Source organism: Ananas comosus, linkage group 12 (genome assembly GCF_001540865.1).
Source record: "Ananas comosus cultivar F153 linkage group 12, ASM154086v1, whole genome shotgun sequence".
Lineage (NCBI taxonomy): Eukaryota > Viridiplantae > Streptophyta > Magnoliopsida > Poales > Bromeliaceae > Ananas > Ananas comosus.
The window spans coordinates 4,461,225-4,476,557 of NC_033632.1; the positions used below are offsets into that span (position 1 = coordinate 4,461,225).

At 32.2% G+C, this 15,333-nt stretch overlaps 1 protein-coding gene and 1 non-coding gene across 2 annotated transcripts; one reads left to right on the forward strand and one right to left on the reverse strand.

Moving 5' to 3' along the window:
* On the reverse strand, positions 734 to 805 carry TRNAD-GUC. Its single transcript has one exon. It is a non-coding gene; the product is annotated as a tRNA-Asp (tRNA).
* On the forward strand, positions 5,812 to 11,596 carry LOC109718494. Its single transcript, XM_020244746.1, has 3 exons — positions 5,812 to 5,968; positions 7,149 to 7,234; positions 10,510 to 11,596. Exons 1-3 carry the CDS (start codon positions 5,812 to 5,814, stop codon positions 10,828 to 10,830), a joined length of 564 nt encoding a protein of 187 aa, XP_020100335.1. The 3' UTR covers positions 10,831 to 11,596.

Here is a 15,333-nt window from a genome sequence, read left to right on the forward strand (position 1 = left end):
ATTATTTAATTATTAAAGCAATAAATAATAATTTAAATATATTAATTAGATTAATTAATAATTTACTGTCATTAAAATTAAATTTAGATTTTAATTAACCTTGTTCTCATCGAGGAACAAGCTTGTTCCACGAAACAGGTGAAATAACAGTTCCAGCTTTATACCAGCTTGTTCCAGATTTTCGGGAACTACTGTTCCCGGGAACCAAACATACCGTTTAGGAACAAAGGGGGGAACAAGAGCTTATTCCCCCCCTTGTTCCCGATCCAAACGCTACCTTAGGAATTAAACTCTATAAACGAACTCCAAATACGTTAATTTAGACACCATCCACTAAACTCAGTTAAGATATTGACTATTATATAAAATTATAATTACAATTAGTAGTTGTTAAAACCCTATCAACTAAACTTGGTTTCAGATATAGATGATTATTATTAATTAAAATTGAAATTAAATTAAAAATAATCGTGACTAACATCAAATTAAAATTAAAACCAAAAAATAATTGAAATGAATAAAATAATTGAACTAAACTCGAGTTGGAGTATATGCTCATAAAGTAAATTATTAAATAAGTATTACTATTTTTTAATTTTAGATATAGATAGTTATTATTAAATTAAAATGTCAAAATTAAATATAAAATTTTGTTAGACATATATGATGATTATCATTAAATCAAATTTAAAAATCAATTAATTCAAAATTAAAATGTTAAAAAACTTAATTACGCCGTTGCCGGGGATCGAACCCGGGTCACCCGCGTGACAGGCGGGAATACTCACCACTATACTACAACGACTTCACACTTAAAGTTCTGAAATTTAAATTTAAATTTATGTCTAAAGTTTTAAATAATAGCTTAAATTTAAATTTCAAAAAAACTTCTAATTTGAAATATATGCTATAGAGAGAGAGAGAGAAATATTTAAGCTGCGATAATTTGATTTGCACAATGCATTAATTTGGATTTTAGCGATGTCGATGCGATGTGGATATCAGAGATGTGATGTGGATATCAGAGTTTACTCTTTTATAAAATCCGAATTCAGAGTAGAGAGTTGCAGATTAAAACGGACGATGATTTTGGTGATAGAACAAATTAAAATAAATTAGACAAAAGGGGTTCGGTTTATCAACGTTTGATTTCATAAGGAGAAATTTGCCATAGTATCAAAAATGGTGTAATCCAAGTCAATTATAAAATAATAATAATAATTATTAAAATATTAACCTATTTCTTACATTTTTAACTTTTATATTATTCATTTTTTGTTAGACAAATAATAGAATTAGAGGAACCCAGCAAAAGAGAAGCAATTTTCACATGTAATCTAATTTACTTGAAAATCTGATTCAATCTGAACTTTATTTTTCAAGTTTTGAATTTTTTTAGAAATTCAGTCATGATCTTCGACTCTTTTTCAGTTTTTCAATTTTTCTGAAAAACGAAATTATAATTGCAACTCGCCATAAACTAAAATGTTTAGAATTTATCTGAATTATGAACCATTTTGATTTAGTTATTCATCTTTTAAAATTCTGACTTTACTATCTAATCTATCAATTTGTTTGATATCAGTTATTCAACAATACTTTGACTTTAAAATTTAAGCTAATTATTTATTTTAATAAATTCATAGTTGCAAAAATTACGTAAAATATACTAATTTAACTAAATCCCTAAAGATAAACGGCGCAATCAAAATTTGAAATCAAAGTACCGTTGATTGATTCAAATCAAACAAATTGAAAGATTAAATAGTAAAATCAAAGCTTTAAAAAATTAAATAACTAAATCAAAATACTTTATAATTCAGATAAATTTTGTATTTATTTACCAAAATTTGCTATCAATCCCAGCGTACAGCTGACGTCCTGAAATCAAGCTGCTTTAGTTTTGAAACTGCAGGTCCGAAATATTCTCTGTCCCCTACTTTGGCTCCCTACATTATTGTGTAGTACTCTGTAATTTATGAACTTAACTAAATTAAATTTTTGGAAGATAAATATTCAACATCCTGATTTTTCTCCCAAATTGTCACACTACTTATTATTAAGATTGTTCTTGGATCATCAACCTAATTTAAAATTATATGATCGAACCCGATATCAAACCATCTTATTTACTGTTCATACGGTTTTGAGATTCGTATATTTTTCGTGTTAAATGACAAATAAGATTCTCACGGTCAGGACGGTCGTCATCAAATTTTTATTTTGATATCACTATATTAATACTGCATATGGCATTGTTCGACCATTCTCCGATCAAAGTGCTAAAACTATCTTAGTATCTGTTTCTTGATTTGTAGATTAATCTTTTCAATAATATAGTACAAAGAAAGTCTGATCTAATTAAGCGCCTAAATATTATGATGTGTTCTTTATTGTATGCTTGAACGAGATTGTTAAGGTTTTTTTTTTTTTTTTTAGAGATAGGTAGCATTAGGGATGCAAACGGATCCGGATTTGTGGAGCTCCTGTCCCGATTCGTTTCGAATAGAGCAGTAAAGGAGAGAAAATAAACGGATTCAGGAGGTAATTTTTATGATCCGAGATGAATTCGGGGCAAAAAAGGGGAAAACTTTGACCTGCCCTGAATCTGCCCCGAATCCGTTCCATTATGATCCCTCGGCCCCAAAAATTATTTATATTTTAAAAAAATATTTCTAAAAATAATATATTTATAAAAAAGTCAAAAATACAAATAATTTAGTGCTCTCATTTCTCATGTATTTGAAATTTTTGTATTTTGCTTTGAATTGTGATTGATATTCTTAATTTTTATAATTAATGTTGTTAATTATATATATAATATTATTAAAAATTATTAATTTATATTTTACAAAATATTAATATATTATAATTTTATAAAAAATGTTAGTTAGAGCGGCGGATTTGACGCGTCGACGAGAGGCGGTTTACGAGGTAGGGCGGATTATGGGATATATTTTTTAATTTTGTGGAAAAACTTTAAAAACCTCCCATGTGGTTTCGCACTTTTTTATTTTAGTACCCTGTCGTTTAAAGTGTATCAAGTTAGTACCATGTGGTTTCTCACTTTATCACCTTAGTACCCTGTGGTTTAAAATATATCTAGTTAGTACTCTGTGGTTTTATTTTTATATCAAGTTAGTACACTGTGATTTTATTTTTTTATCAAATTAATATCCTTTAAACCACAGGATACTAAAGTGATAAAGTGCGAAACCACAGAGTACTAACTTGATACACTTTAAACCACAGGGTACTAAAGTAAAAAAGTGCAAAACCACAAAGTACTAACTTGATACACTTTAAACCACATGGTAGTAAAGTGAGAAAAAGTAAAACCACAAGGGGTGTATTTGAAGTTTTTCCTATTTTTTAATCCGTCACGCTTGAAACCTCATATACCAACCATCAAATCCTTTGCCACTTATGCTATGTACAGTCGGTATGTTAAGGCTATTTTAAAATCATATTTTGAGAGATTAATTTTTTTTTTATATTTTGGGTTGCAATCACAACAACTCATCATGAGACCATGCCTTCACTTTTATCAACACACCATTATGATTATCTTAATTAAAGTGATAACCATGGGCCCACTGCATAAAAAAAAAGGGGCGTGAATTTATCAATCTTTCCCTTCCGCGTTGAGAAATAGAGACCATATATGTTCACAAAAAATAAATAAATAAAAAAGAAAAAAGAAAACATTTTGTGCCGTAGTACATACTTATAAATAATTCAACCATCAAATATTTATGTAAAAAAAAATCCTATAAAAAATAAACATTGAAATTGAACATGATTATTAAATACCATAGGTTTTTTTTTTTTATATTTAGCCTCTTTAAAATATTTAACTTATAATTATAGAATAATCCTAAGCTGTTATGTAAATGCAATGCCGGAAAAAATTAATAAAAATATTTTGTATAAATACGGTAAATAGTTTATACTATTCAAAAATAATACATAACACATGGTAAATAATTTATTATATTTATATAAAATATTTAGTTGATCTTCTTCTATTGTTCAATATGATGTCTATGTTAACAATATAGAATTATTTTTATATTTAAATTTTTTATAAGATCAGTTATATAATAAAAAAATTTGTAAGTCGTTGAATTGGATGCANAAAAAAAAAAAAAAAAAAAAAAAAAAACCACTCAGTGAGGAAAAAGGTGAAAATGTACAAAGACCCCTCGTCAATCAGCCAATTTGAAATAAGTTCCTTAACTTTCGTTTTCCGTTGGATTTGGGACGGATTTTGAAAAATCTAAATCCGAATCTGACTATCAAACTCGAAATTTGATCCCGAATTCAAATTTTATGAATTTTTAAAAATTTATATCCAAATCTGAGTCCGACCAAAAATTCGAAATCCGAATCTAAACCCGAACCCGAAAATCTGAATCCGAAATAATTATTTCTCTTTACAGTGTTTCAAAATATATTACATTAAATCTAAATTTTTAAAATACAAATTTAAATGTAACATCAAACATTTATATGTATATTATATATAACATAGAATAATTTCAGATTCGGGTCGGATTTGGGTTTGGATCATATACAATCAAAATTCATATTCGAATTCAAATTTGTCGGATTTTCGTTTTTGATATCCATATTCGAAACTATATCTATTTAGTGTCGGATAAATCCACTCCGTTCAATTCGGGTTCAAATAAAATTTCGAATATCCGTATCCATTGACATCTCTACCCTGAACGATCCTCCACTTCCGAATTTTTTATGAAAAAATGCTAAGTGTGTAGGGATGTACATTCAAATAACCAAGGATTCATAAATTTTATTGTTTTCAGAAAATAAAAAAACATTAATAAGAACACTAGATTAATAAGATCATGAAATTTCTTGGTGTGAACTTTAGGCTTATAATTTTATACGGCTTCACACAAAGGTGGAGCATAGCAGATAAAACTATACAAACCTTAAATAATTATATTTATTCCTCTAAAAATTTTATGATTTGAAAATATATTTCTCCAAAAGATCTGATATATTTATATTTATTCTTGTTATTTGATTCACTGTGACATGATCATTTTATCCTTACAAATTTATGCCTACAAAACTAATCTTTTTCTCTCTAGTCTCTCGTCTTTCCAACCAATCACACGGCGCATTTCATCTACGCTGCGGTTGAGGGCCTCATCTTCGACGCTGTCGTTGTTGTAGATCTCACCACCGCCATGGACATAAAGGAGAGGGAGAGAAAGATTACGAGATTTATTTAACTGCAGCTAATTATTTTTTTACTAAATAATATATTTACAGACTGAAGGATTTCAAAGAAACGAATATAATCACTTGAGTTTTATAAGAATATACGTTATTTTTGCAAAATGCCGTACGCAATTGTCCTAAACTTTATAACTACAAAAAAGGTATATAAATAGTATTGCTCGTAAAGATATTCAAATCAATTAAATTCTGGTTAGAAAGTTTTTTAAATAATTTAAAATAAGATTTATACTCATGATCTTGTATATTTATTTTCAGTTGCTTATTTTTATATTCACTTGATGGACAAAAGAAAGATATCGAAAAAATATAAAATTTAATTTTTAATTATTTCAAATGATATATATAGATCATATCCAATAATACTGATCGTCAATTTGGAGGCGTCATCATAAAAAATAATTGAATGACAGCAGAGCTCATTTGGCACTGATAGCATTCTAGCTTAACACACTCTCTCTCTCTCTCTCTCTCTCTCTCTCTCTATATATATATATATATACTCTCATCATCTTTATCATTACCAATTAATCTAAGATCATGGGTAGAGCTAGTGCTAAACTCCCGAGCTTCTGCTTAAGCGGAGTCGCCACCCGAATAAGGATTAGACCACCAGCTGCAGCTGCAGCTGCAGCAACGGCGGCAGCGGCGGCGGCAGCAACAGCAGAGGCCGGCGTCGGGAAAAAACCCGATTCATGTCAGGCTGCCGACACTCGCATGCGGCGACGCGAGGCCGAAAAAGAGTATCAGACGCGACGATGCGGATGCGGCGACAAGGAGGCGAAAAGGAGGACGCCGAGGTGGTGATGGTGGCCGTCGACCGCAGCCCCGACGCGAAGACGGCGCGTGCTGTGGGCGCTCTCGCACGCCGTGCAGAGCCACGACAGCCTCCTCCTCCTCGACGTCGTCAAGCCTCCCAAGCAGAAGTACTGGTGTGCACATTACATTTACATATATATATATATATATATATATATTTATTATATTATATATATTATATACACAAATTTTTTACATTTTTTTTTATTTATTTTTAGAAAAAATTGTCGATTATCGTTATAAAATTCTCAAGTTCTTAATTAAGTATGTTCTTCTGTAAAAATTAATTAAAGATGTGTAGGAAAAAAAAGAAATTTTTAGGAATGTATTTAAAATAAAGGATAAATAAGAAATTAGCGAGTTTTACAAAAAATACGGAAGCAAGATTAATTCTATTTATTTTACATGCCGTTTAATTAGATGGAGGGAAAAAAAAAAGGAGAAATTAATCAGAAAATAAAATATTTTATCGCGTTTGAGATCTAAACTTGTTGAGGAGAGGCAAGGAAATTAAAAGAATGCAGGAGAAAATGATTTTCATAGTAGTCTTTTTTTTTTTTTTTTTTTTTTTTTATCCTTCAAGAGTGGAAGAGAAAAGAGGAAAAAGCCCATTTTCTTCTTTTTTTTATTTTCTTTTAATCTAAATAGTAAAAGAGTAGATTATTATTATTATTATTATTATTATTTTCTATTCTCTTCTATTCTCTGCTTCCGAAAAGACCAGTTAAAATTATTTCTAGAACCGTCCGATTCGAATAAAATTAAAATTATACGTCACGCCCTGAGATCCGCAAGATTTATTGTAAATTCCCCACCAATGCTTTAATATCCGTGCGAGGGCGGTCCGATGAGAGGCTACACATGAGTCTAATAAGCCAATTTCGACGAGGTCACATCAAAATGGTTTTAAGGTTACATTTGAACTATTTTCTATTACACCGATCTTTCAGATAATATTAAGTTTATTTATGATTTATGGGTTCTAATTACGTATGGAAAAATAAATTCTAGCTGTGTTATTTATTTATTATTTATTTATTTATTTTTACGGTGCGCAGATAAGCAGTGTGAAAAGGAGAGAGGTCCAAAGGATTACCAACTTCTCTACGCCATGAAGAGCATTTGCCAAACGAAGAGGCCTGAGGTGATTAAGCATTCCATGTCACCATTCCTCGTTTTCATAAATTAATTGTGAAGTAAATAAATTACTATTTAATTTTTATTTTGATGAGCATAAATTAATTAATTACACATTACAAATTATTAAAATATTGTGAGCATCTAGCAAATGTCTAGAAAATTTTAGCTGAAGTAAAAGATAAAAATTAATTATATGATACCACTTTAATAGGAAACAGGCCAAAAGATATATATTGACAATATAAAATGTAAAACAACTAAGTTTCGAACTTAGAATCTCGAATACTAACAAGTCCTTAGCCAATTGCGCAAAGTATAGTTAGCATGTGTCTATTTTCTAACATCGAGTTTTGTAAAATCATAAGAGGCAAGAATAATAGTTCTATATTGGATACAAATAAAATTTTGATCTGTATATAGTATAGAGCTTTGGGACTGAGCCCGAGCACTTTAATCTGGTATTTACGCTACTTGCGCCTAGTATATGAATTGAATCTCCATTACGTATTAATACGTAGACTTTATGAATCTGTGCTCTAACAGCTTACGCTTTTGGATTGAGACCTCGCCCTTTAACAATAAGTTTTTCTTATGAAGCATGAGCAATTTTCATGCAAATTAAACTGTGGATAGGTAGTGGATATGTCTTCAATTTTGCCAACCACATTATCTGTGTGGGCATCATAAGAACACATGACATCTCAACACATAGTACCCCTCTTTACCTTTTTTCTTTTTCTTTTTCTTTTTTTTTAACCCCCCTCCTCTGACCATTCAGCTTTGTGTCCAACTTTTCCAGGGCCCTCTTAACTATTTAGCAGGTTCAGGTTGGTGGATCTTGTTTTATATTAAAAAGTAATTTGAAGTTTATGTAAAAATAATTAGTCCTAAGCAAATTCTCAAAGTAACTTTTTATAAAATTATGTCTTTTAATTGTTAATTTTTACATGGTTAATTAGATAGCGTTTTGTCACGATGATTTTGATTTCACTAATTTCCAATTCTCTTAACGATCATTTTTCGAAACTGCTAAACTACTTAATTACCCAACACCATTAGCCATCTATTTCATCACATATCTCAATCCCAATCATGTGAAATTACAGATCTTAAGAGTAATAGTTCCATAACAAATATAAAATAAAATTTTAATCCGTATATAATATGATGGGTATTTTTACCTTAACAACTTAAACTTTTGATTGGATCTGAGACCTTTTGAGATGCCCCAGCTTTCCAGAGAGTCATCTATCCTAGAATTACTCCCGTCCTAGCACGTTTAATTCTGTTAACCTATTTGGCCTAGCCACCATCCAAAATATTTAAGCCGTCCTTTCAAGCCCTAATGTTTCCGTCAGGCTCAGATTTACAAGTTTCAAACGATGTGAGACTTGTCCACTAGTCTAAATTGATCTTGTGGAGGAGCCATGCCTACCCACAACAGTCAACAGCATGAAAGTCTCGCTCTTTCCGCTGTACAATTCTGGCTCAGTCGAGATTTATTTCACACTTCCGGTTGGTAATTGGCGCTGATATCATCTATGACGCCCCAACTTTTCAGAGGGTCATCCATCCTAGGACTACTCCCGTACTAGCATGCTTAACTCTCTTAATCTTTTGAACCTAGTTACCACCTAAAATACTTAAGCCGGATTAAGAGTTTAGCCTTATTATATCATATATATATAGGACTATCAGGGGTCTCACAATCTTCCCCCTTTTAAGCCCCAACGTCCCCGTCAGACTTAGACTTACAAGTATCAGGTGATGTGAGACTTGTCTCGCTAACTTAAATCGACATTTGGGGGAGCCGCGCTCTACCCACAACAGTTAACAATATGAAAACCTCGCTCGTGTCAGGCTCAGATTTACAAGTATCAGGCGATATAAGATTTATCTCGCTAGCCTAAACTGACATTTGGGAGAGCCACGCTCCACCCACAACAGTTAACAGCATGAGAGAGCCGCGCTCTTCCCGCTGTACAATCTTGGCTCAACCGAGACTCATTTAACACTTACGGCTGGTAATTGCCTCTGGTATTATTTGTGACGTCGCAGCTTTCTAGTGGATCATCTATGCTTAACTCTCTTAACCTCTTGGACCTAACCGCTATCCAAAATTCTTAAGCCGTGTTAAAAATTTAGCCCTATTATATCTTATATAGGTTTATATAGGACTAGCTGGGGTATTATTTTGTATTACTAGGAATGTAGAGTTTAAGTCGCATTTTCTATTTAGTCATATTTAGTACATATAAAATTATTTGCCCGACATGTTAGTTGTGTCTAGTACGTGAATTGAATTTGTGTTATAAATTAAGCAATACTTTTCCCAACTAAGGAGAGTCAAATAGTCTGCATAAATTAAGAACTTAGGTGTTAGAATTAAATTATTGGTCCCAAACATTTTTCCGATAATTTTTTTGGGTTTTTTTAATCAGTTTCTAATCATTGCTATTTGTTTTAATTAATTGTGTTTTTAGAAAACATATTAACATAGACAAAAACAGTCACATCGAACACCAACCAATATTTGTCACATTAGTCCCTAACCTTTATCTATTTTTTTTTTAATTTGGTCCCCAACTTCAATTCACTCTTTTTATCACAATCAGATCCCTAACCTTTATCTTTCTTTCACTTTGATCTCCAATTTTTCTTTTTTTGTACATATACCCTTACTACGCTCATATTAAATTCTTTCATAAATTTAAAAGCATATTATGATCGTTATCTGTATGAGCAGATAAAGTTTTATTGAGATTGACCGAAAAAAAAAAAAAGAAGAAAGAAAAAGGAACCAAAGTGAAAAAAGTATAAAGCTCAGGGAACTAAATTGCGTGGTTAACTTTGTTTTTCATTTATTTTTTCTTTTTAGTAATAATTAAGGTTATATTGATGGATCCTCCAAGAGAGTTTTTGGGTTACTAAGTCTACAAAAATTTTTAAATATAAAAATAGATATTCAAAATTTGTATTTGTAAAAATAGGCCGATAAAATTGGTGAATCATTCACTGCTTTCTAAAAACGATAAATAATTCATCACTTTTATTCTAATTTATATATATATTTGTTAAATCCAAACTTAAAAGATGTAAAGTATTAAACACTAAAATTAGTTCTAATTTTTTGAAGAAATGATGAATTTATAAAGTAGTAATTCATTCACTGCATAGATTTCGTTACGTAAATAAAATTGTTTTAAAAATTATTTGTATAATAATTATAGTATTTTTTAAGATTATTAATAAAAAAAAATTCTCCGCGAACAACCATAGGTCCACGTGGAGGTGTGCCTAGTGGAAGGGCGGGATCGCGGACCCACCATCGTGGAGGAAGCGGGGCGGCGGCGCGCGTCGCTGCTCGTCGTGGGGGGCCCGCGGCGGCGATCGCCGGCGCTGACGTGGCGTCTCCTCGTGATGTGGGCCCTCGGCGCCGACTTCGGCGGCGGCAACGCCAGGATCGGATCCTCCTCCGTCGCCGACTACTGCGTCCACCACGCCGCCTGCACTGCCCTCGCCGTGCGCCGCAAGGGCCGCCGTGGCGGCGGATACCTCCTCACCACCAAACGCCACAAGGATTTCTGGCTCCTCGCCTAAATTTTACAGATTAAATGCAGCTGAGCGGTCCGAACTTCTATAAATTTGCATGCAGGAATTGATATTGACAAAGCTATTCCGATATTGTCAGAGCAAATATACATACTTTTTTGCTCTGACGATATTAAGAATAACTTTGACAACATCAATTCTTTTAGCATATGGTCATCTAAATTTTCAAAAATTTATAATTAATTACATGAATTTATATTTCATTAATTTAAAGCGATTGATATTAGCCAATTAATCGAGAATGAATGCCATAAATTAATCAAAATTAATTATCATATGTAATTTATAAAAAATAAATCTCAAGCAATAATTTTTATAGTATAAAACTGAACTTCACATAAATAAAATCTCTTCTGCATTGTCGGCATTTATACTTTATTATTTCTCGATCATTTGGTTAATATTAGTCGTTTTAAATTGCCCAAATATAAAATTTAAATTGTCAATTATAAAATTTTGAAAGTTTAGATAGAAGTATAATTTCTTTTAAAGTTTAAGTGATAAACAGAAGAAATTTCGAGTGAGTGTGATGCATTTTAACCCTTATTTAATTACTTAATTAATTAATTAAGGGTTGTTTAGTTAGTTGATTGGGTGGTTGGTGTGAGAAATATAAGTTTGGGTGAGTGTGAATTTTTTTTTTTTTTTCCCCCTCTCCTCTCTCTCTCTCTCTCTTGTGAGATAAATGAGTTTTTGTTTGTAAATGTGAGGAATAAATAAAAGTAAATTATATATGCGAAATGCTATACTAGTATATTTTGCATCTGTCCTACTTGAAATATGTAAAATAAACATAATGAAAAATATTTGTCACACCTTATAAATAAATTGTTGTAAAAATTTACCGTGGACAAAATATTTTTCATATTGAAAAAAAGCTCAATAATTTTTTCTGTAATTTTTTTAATAAATAAAAATAATTATTGGAGCTTAAAAAAACCATTTATTTGGGCCTCAAATTTGTTGAATCTATTCTTTCACAATTTAAGCCTCAGCAACAAACTGGCCTTATATTTTATACGTTAAATGAAAGATTAATTAACTAAAGATGCCTTATTATCTTCTCTTTAATTTTCATTTAACCCTTATTTATTACTTAATTAATTAATTAAGGTACATTTACTTTGCTGTTTGGTTGATTGGTGCGTGTGGGAACTATATGGTTCGAGTGCGACTGTGCGAATGTGTGTATTTTTTCTTTTTTTAAGATAAATGTGTATTTAATTTGTTTGTAAATGGGATTAAAAATAGAACGATATTACATATTGTTAAATACGAAATATATATGTAGTGTCTTAAGCTTTAGATAAATAAATTGAATGTCCCACGTTATTTCACAGAGCTATATACTCTTATTAAAAAAAAAATTTCATTTAATTCAAGTGAACATTTTGAATCAATGAAATGATTTCGATCTCAACCGTAAGAGGAAATGTTGAATATATATAAATAATAAAAATATTATTTTTTGATAAATTAAGTTTTTTAATACAAATAATATTTTTATATAACTTACCATATATGTGGTGTAATTAATGAGTACAATATATAATTGTCATAACATTTGTGCAAAAAGAAGTAATAAGAGCCTGTCACGTTAGCGGAAGTAAACTATTGTAGAATTTTTTAGGATTAATTGTAAACTAGTAGTCTCTGCAAACATGATAAATTATAGATATATCTTTACAAAACTTAACTTTCATAAATTATTTCTGTAAAAATCTTAATATATTTATATATGTCCATGCCGTTAGGGACTTTTAGAGAAATTTCGTTAGCCACAGTTAAAATACTTAACCATGATTAATTAATAAGGTGAATTGAAAATTTTATCCTTCTTCAGCTTCCGCTTCATCTCGCTCTTCTTCTTGTTGAAATGGCCATCGTCGTCGTTGTCGGAGAGGGAGGAGATGCGGCGGGCCATCGCGGTGGAGAAGGAAGGTGAAGATGGAGCTGCAGCAACTGGTGCTCGCGATCCTCAACGACCCCGTGGTGAGCCGCGTGTTCGGGGAGGCCGGGTTCCGGAGCTGCGACATCAAGCTCGCGATCCTCCGCCCCCCGCCCCGTTCGTAGTGTGTCTCGACCCTAACGTTCTGGGCTTCACAGGCGCGTGGGCCTAGCCCTCTTGTTTTAAGCTTCCGAGCCCGGGCCGCCCCGCACCGGGTGCGTGGGCTCGGCCCTCTCGTTTTGGGCTTTCCGACCCGGCTCGTCCGGCACCGTGCGCGTGGACCCGAACCGATCTCGGGAGCGTGCGGGCCAGGCCCGCCCAGCCGGGTTGTAGCGGGCTTGCGGGCGACCTCGTGGACCCTGCCTGGTTGTAGCGCGCCTGCGGGCCCAGCCCGCTCTTCAGTGTTGTAGTGGGCCAGGCCCGGTTGTAGTGGGCTTGCAGGCTTGACCAGCCTAGCCCCGCCCAGCCCGTTTGTAGTGGGCTTGCGGCCCGGCCCGCCAGGCACCGGGCTCGTGGGCTCGGCCCGTTCTTAGTGATATCGCTCAACTAAATTATTTAATTTATTGACTAAATTACTGAAAATCCTTTTATAAATATTCGATTTTTTAATTTTTTTTTTCCCAAAGTTACNATTATATCGCTCAACTAAATTATTTAATTTATTGACTAAATTACTGAAAATCCTTTTATAAATATTCGATTTTTTAATTTTTTTTTTCCCAAAGTTACCGGATCAATATGTCAAATTATTGCATTTAGCCCACTCCATCAATTCTATCACTATTCCTTCTATTTCTTATAATTTATACTGAAAATATTCTTCAAAATAATAGAAACATATTAACAAAATATTTTTTTCTTATAGTACAGTAACTTTGGCTCTTAAAATATTCAAATTTTTTTTTTTCTGTTTTAATGCCTCAACAAAAATAGGCCTATTCGAGTTACTTGACTTTAATTTGTTGATTATTAAGGAAAACTAGCAATTAAACTAACTTTGCTTGTCACAGATAACAACATTGGAATTTCTTCTGTTTTTTTTTTTTTTTTTTTTTNTTTTTTTTTTTTTTTTTTTTTGATATATTTAGAATTTAGGGTTTAGGACCCAAAAGTTGTTAAGACCCCTACTTCTAAAGATGAATTTCTCATCAAAACAAACAAGAAGAGTAACAAAACCTTACTTTCTTTAATTATAATTGAAAATATAAAAATGTATAGAACTTATTTGAACTATGACACATTTTGATCCGATTATCTAATCTTTAGAAAATCTGATTTTAATACCTTATCTTTTAATTTACTTAATTTAAACTCTTTAGTGACTTTAAAATTTCAAAATTTAAATATATTGTTTATTTTCCTGGATCTGATTAGCATATATCATATAATTTATGCAACAATAATTTCATTAAATTAAGTACCATGCCTGAAATTTGTATTGGGAGAGCCATGAAATTGCTTGTATCAATAAATGGAAAGGTTGGGTACCAAAATCCAACTTTTAAAGATGGGGTACTTGTTGAATCAAAAGGTGCCAAAGTTCTCCTAAGTTTTATACATTTTTACGAATTAAAAATGTAACACCCAAAACTATGGGAAAAAACGTAAACAATTTATCTGAATTATAGATCATTTTAAATTTTGGCTACCCAATCTTTCGGAAATTTGATTTTACTATTCCACCTGTTTGATTTGAGTCAGTCGATAATATTTTGACTTTAAATTTTAAAGGCAATTACTTACTTTAATATATTTATAGTTACGAAAATTATATGAGGGGCTTTTTTTGCAAATAGCCTCCTTACAAATTTTTTTTTAAAATTGGCCTTGTCAAAAATTTATTTGCAAAAATGGTCCTGGCCCCGCCACGCAAGCGCCACGCGGGCGGGGCTGGACCAGATGGTTAAGTTGAACACGGTGAACCATTCACCGTGTTCAATACAAAATAGCTAAGATCGAAATATTTGTATTGGACACGGTGAACCATTCACCGTGTCCAGTACAAATAATTGGACACGGTGAATGGTTCACCGTGTCTAATACAAATACCTCCAACTTAGTCATTGTTGGGGTATTTGTATTGGACACGGTGAACCATTCACCGTGTCCAATACAAAAATCTTGTATTGAACACGGTGAATGGTTCACCGTGTTCAACTTAAATATCTGGGCCCGCCCTGCCCGCGTGGTGCTGACGTGGCGCTGGCGTGGCAGGGGCAGGGTCATTTTTGCAAATAATTTTTGGACGGGGCTATTTTTACAAATAAAATTTGTCAGGGGGCTATTTGCAAAAAAAGCCCTTATATGAGGTATACTAATTACAAAATATATGTAAAGTAAAACAACACATTTAAAATTTTAAATCAAAGTGTCGGTGACTGATTAATTGTAACAGCCTAGCACACTAGCAACAATAACTCGTTGTGTCCAATCACTAGCCCAAAATGCTTAAGTCCAGTTATTATTACTAGTGTCTAAATCTTTTATATACCTAATCATATCTCCATTCCTATCCGATGCATGTGAGATTATTGGAGTGTGAC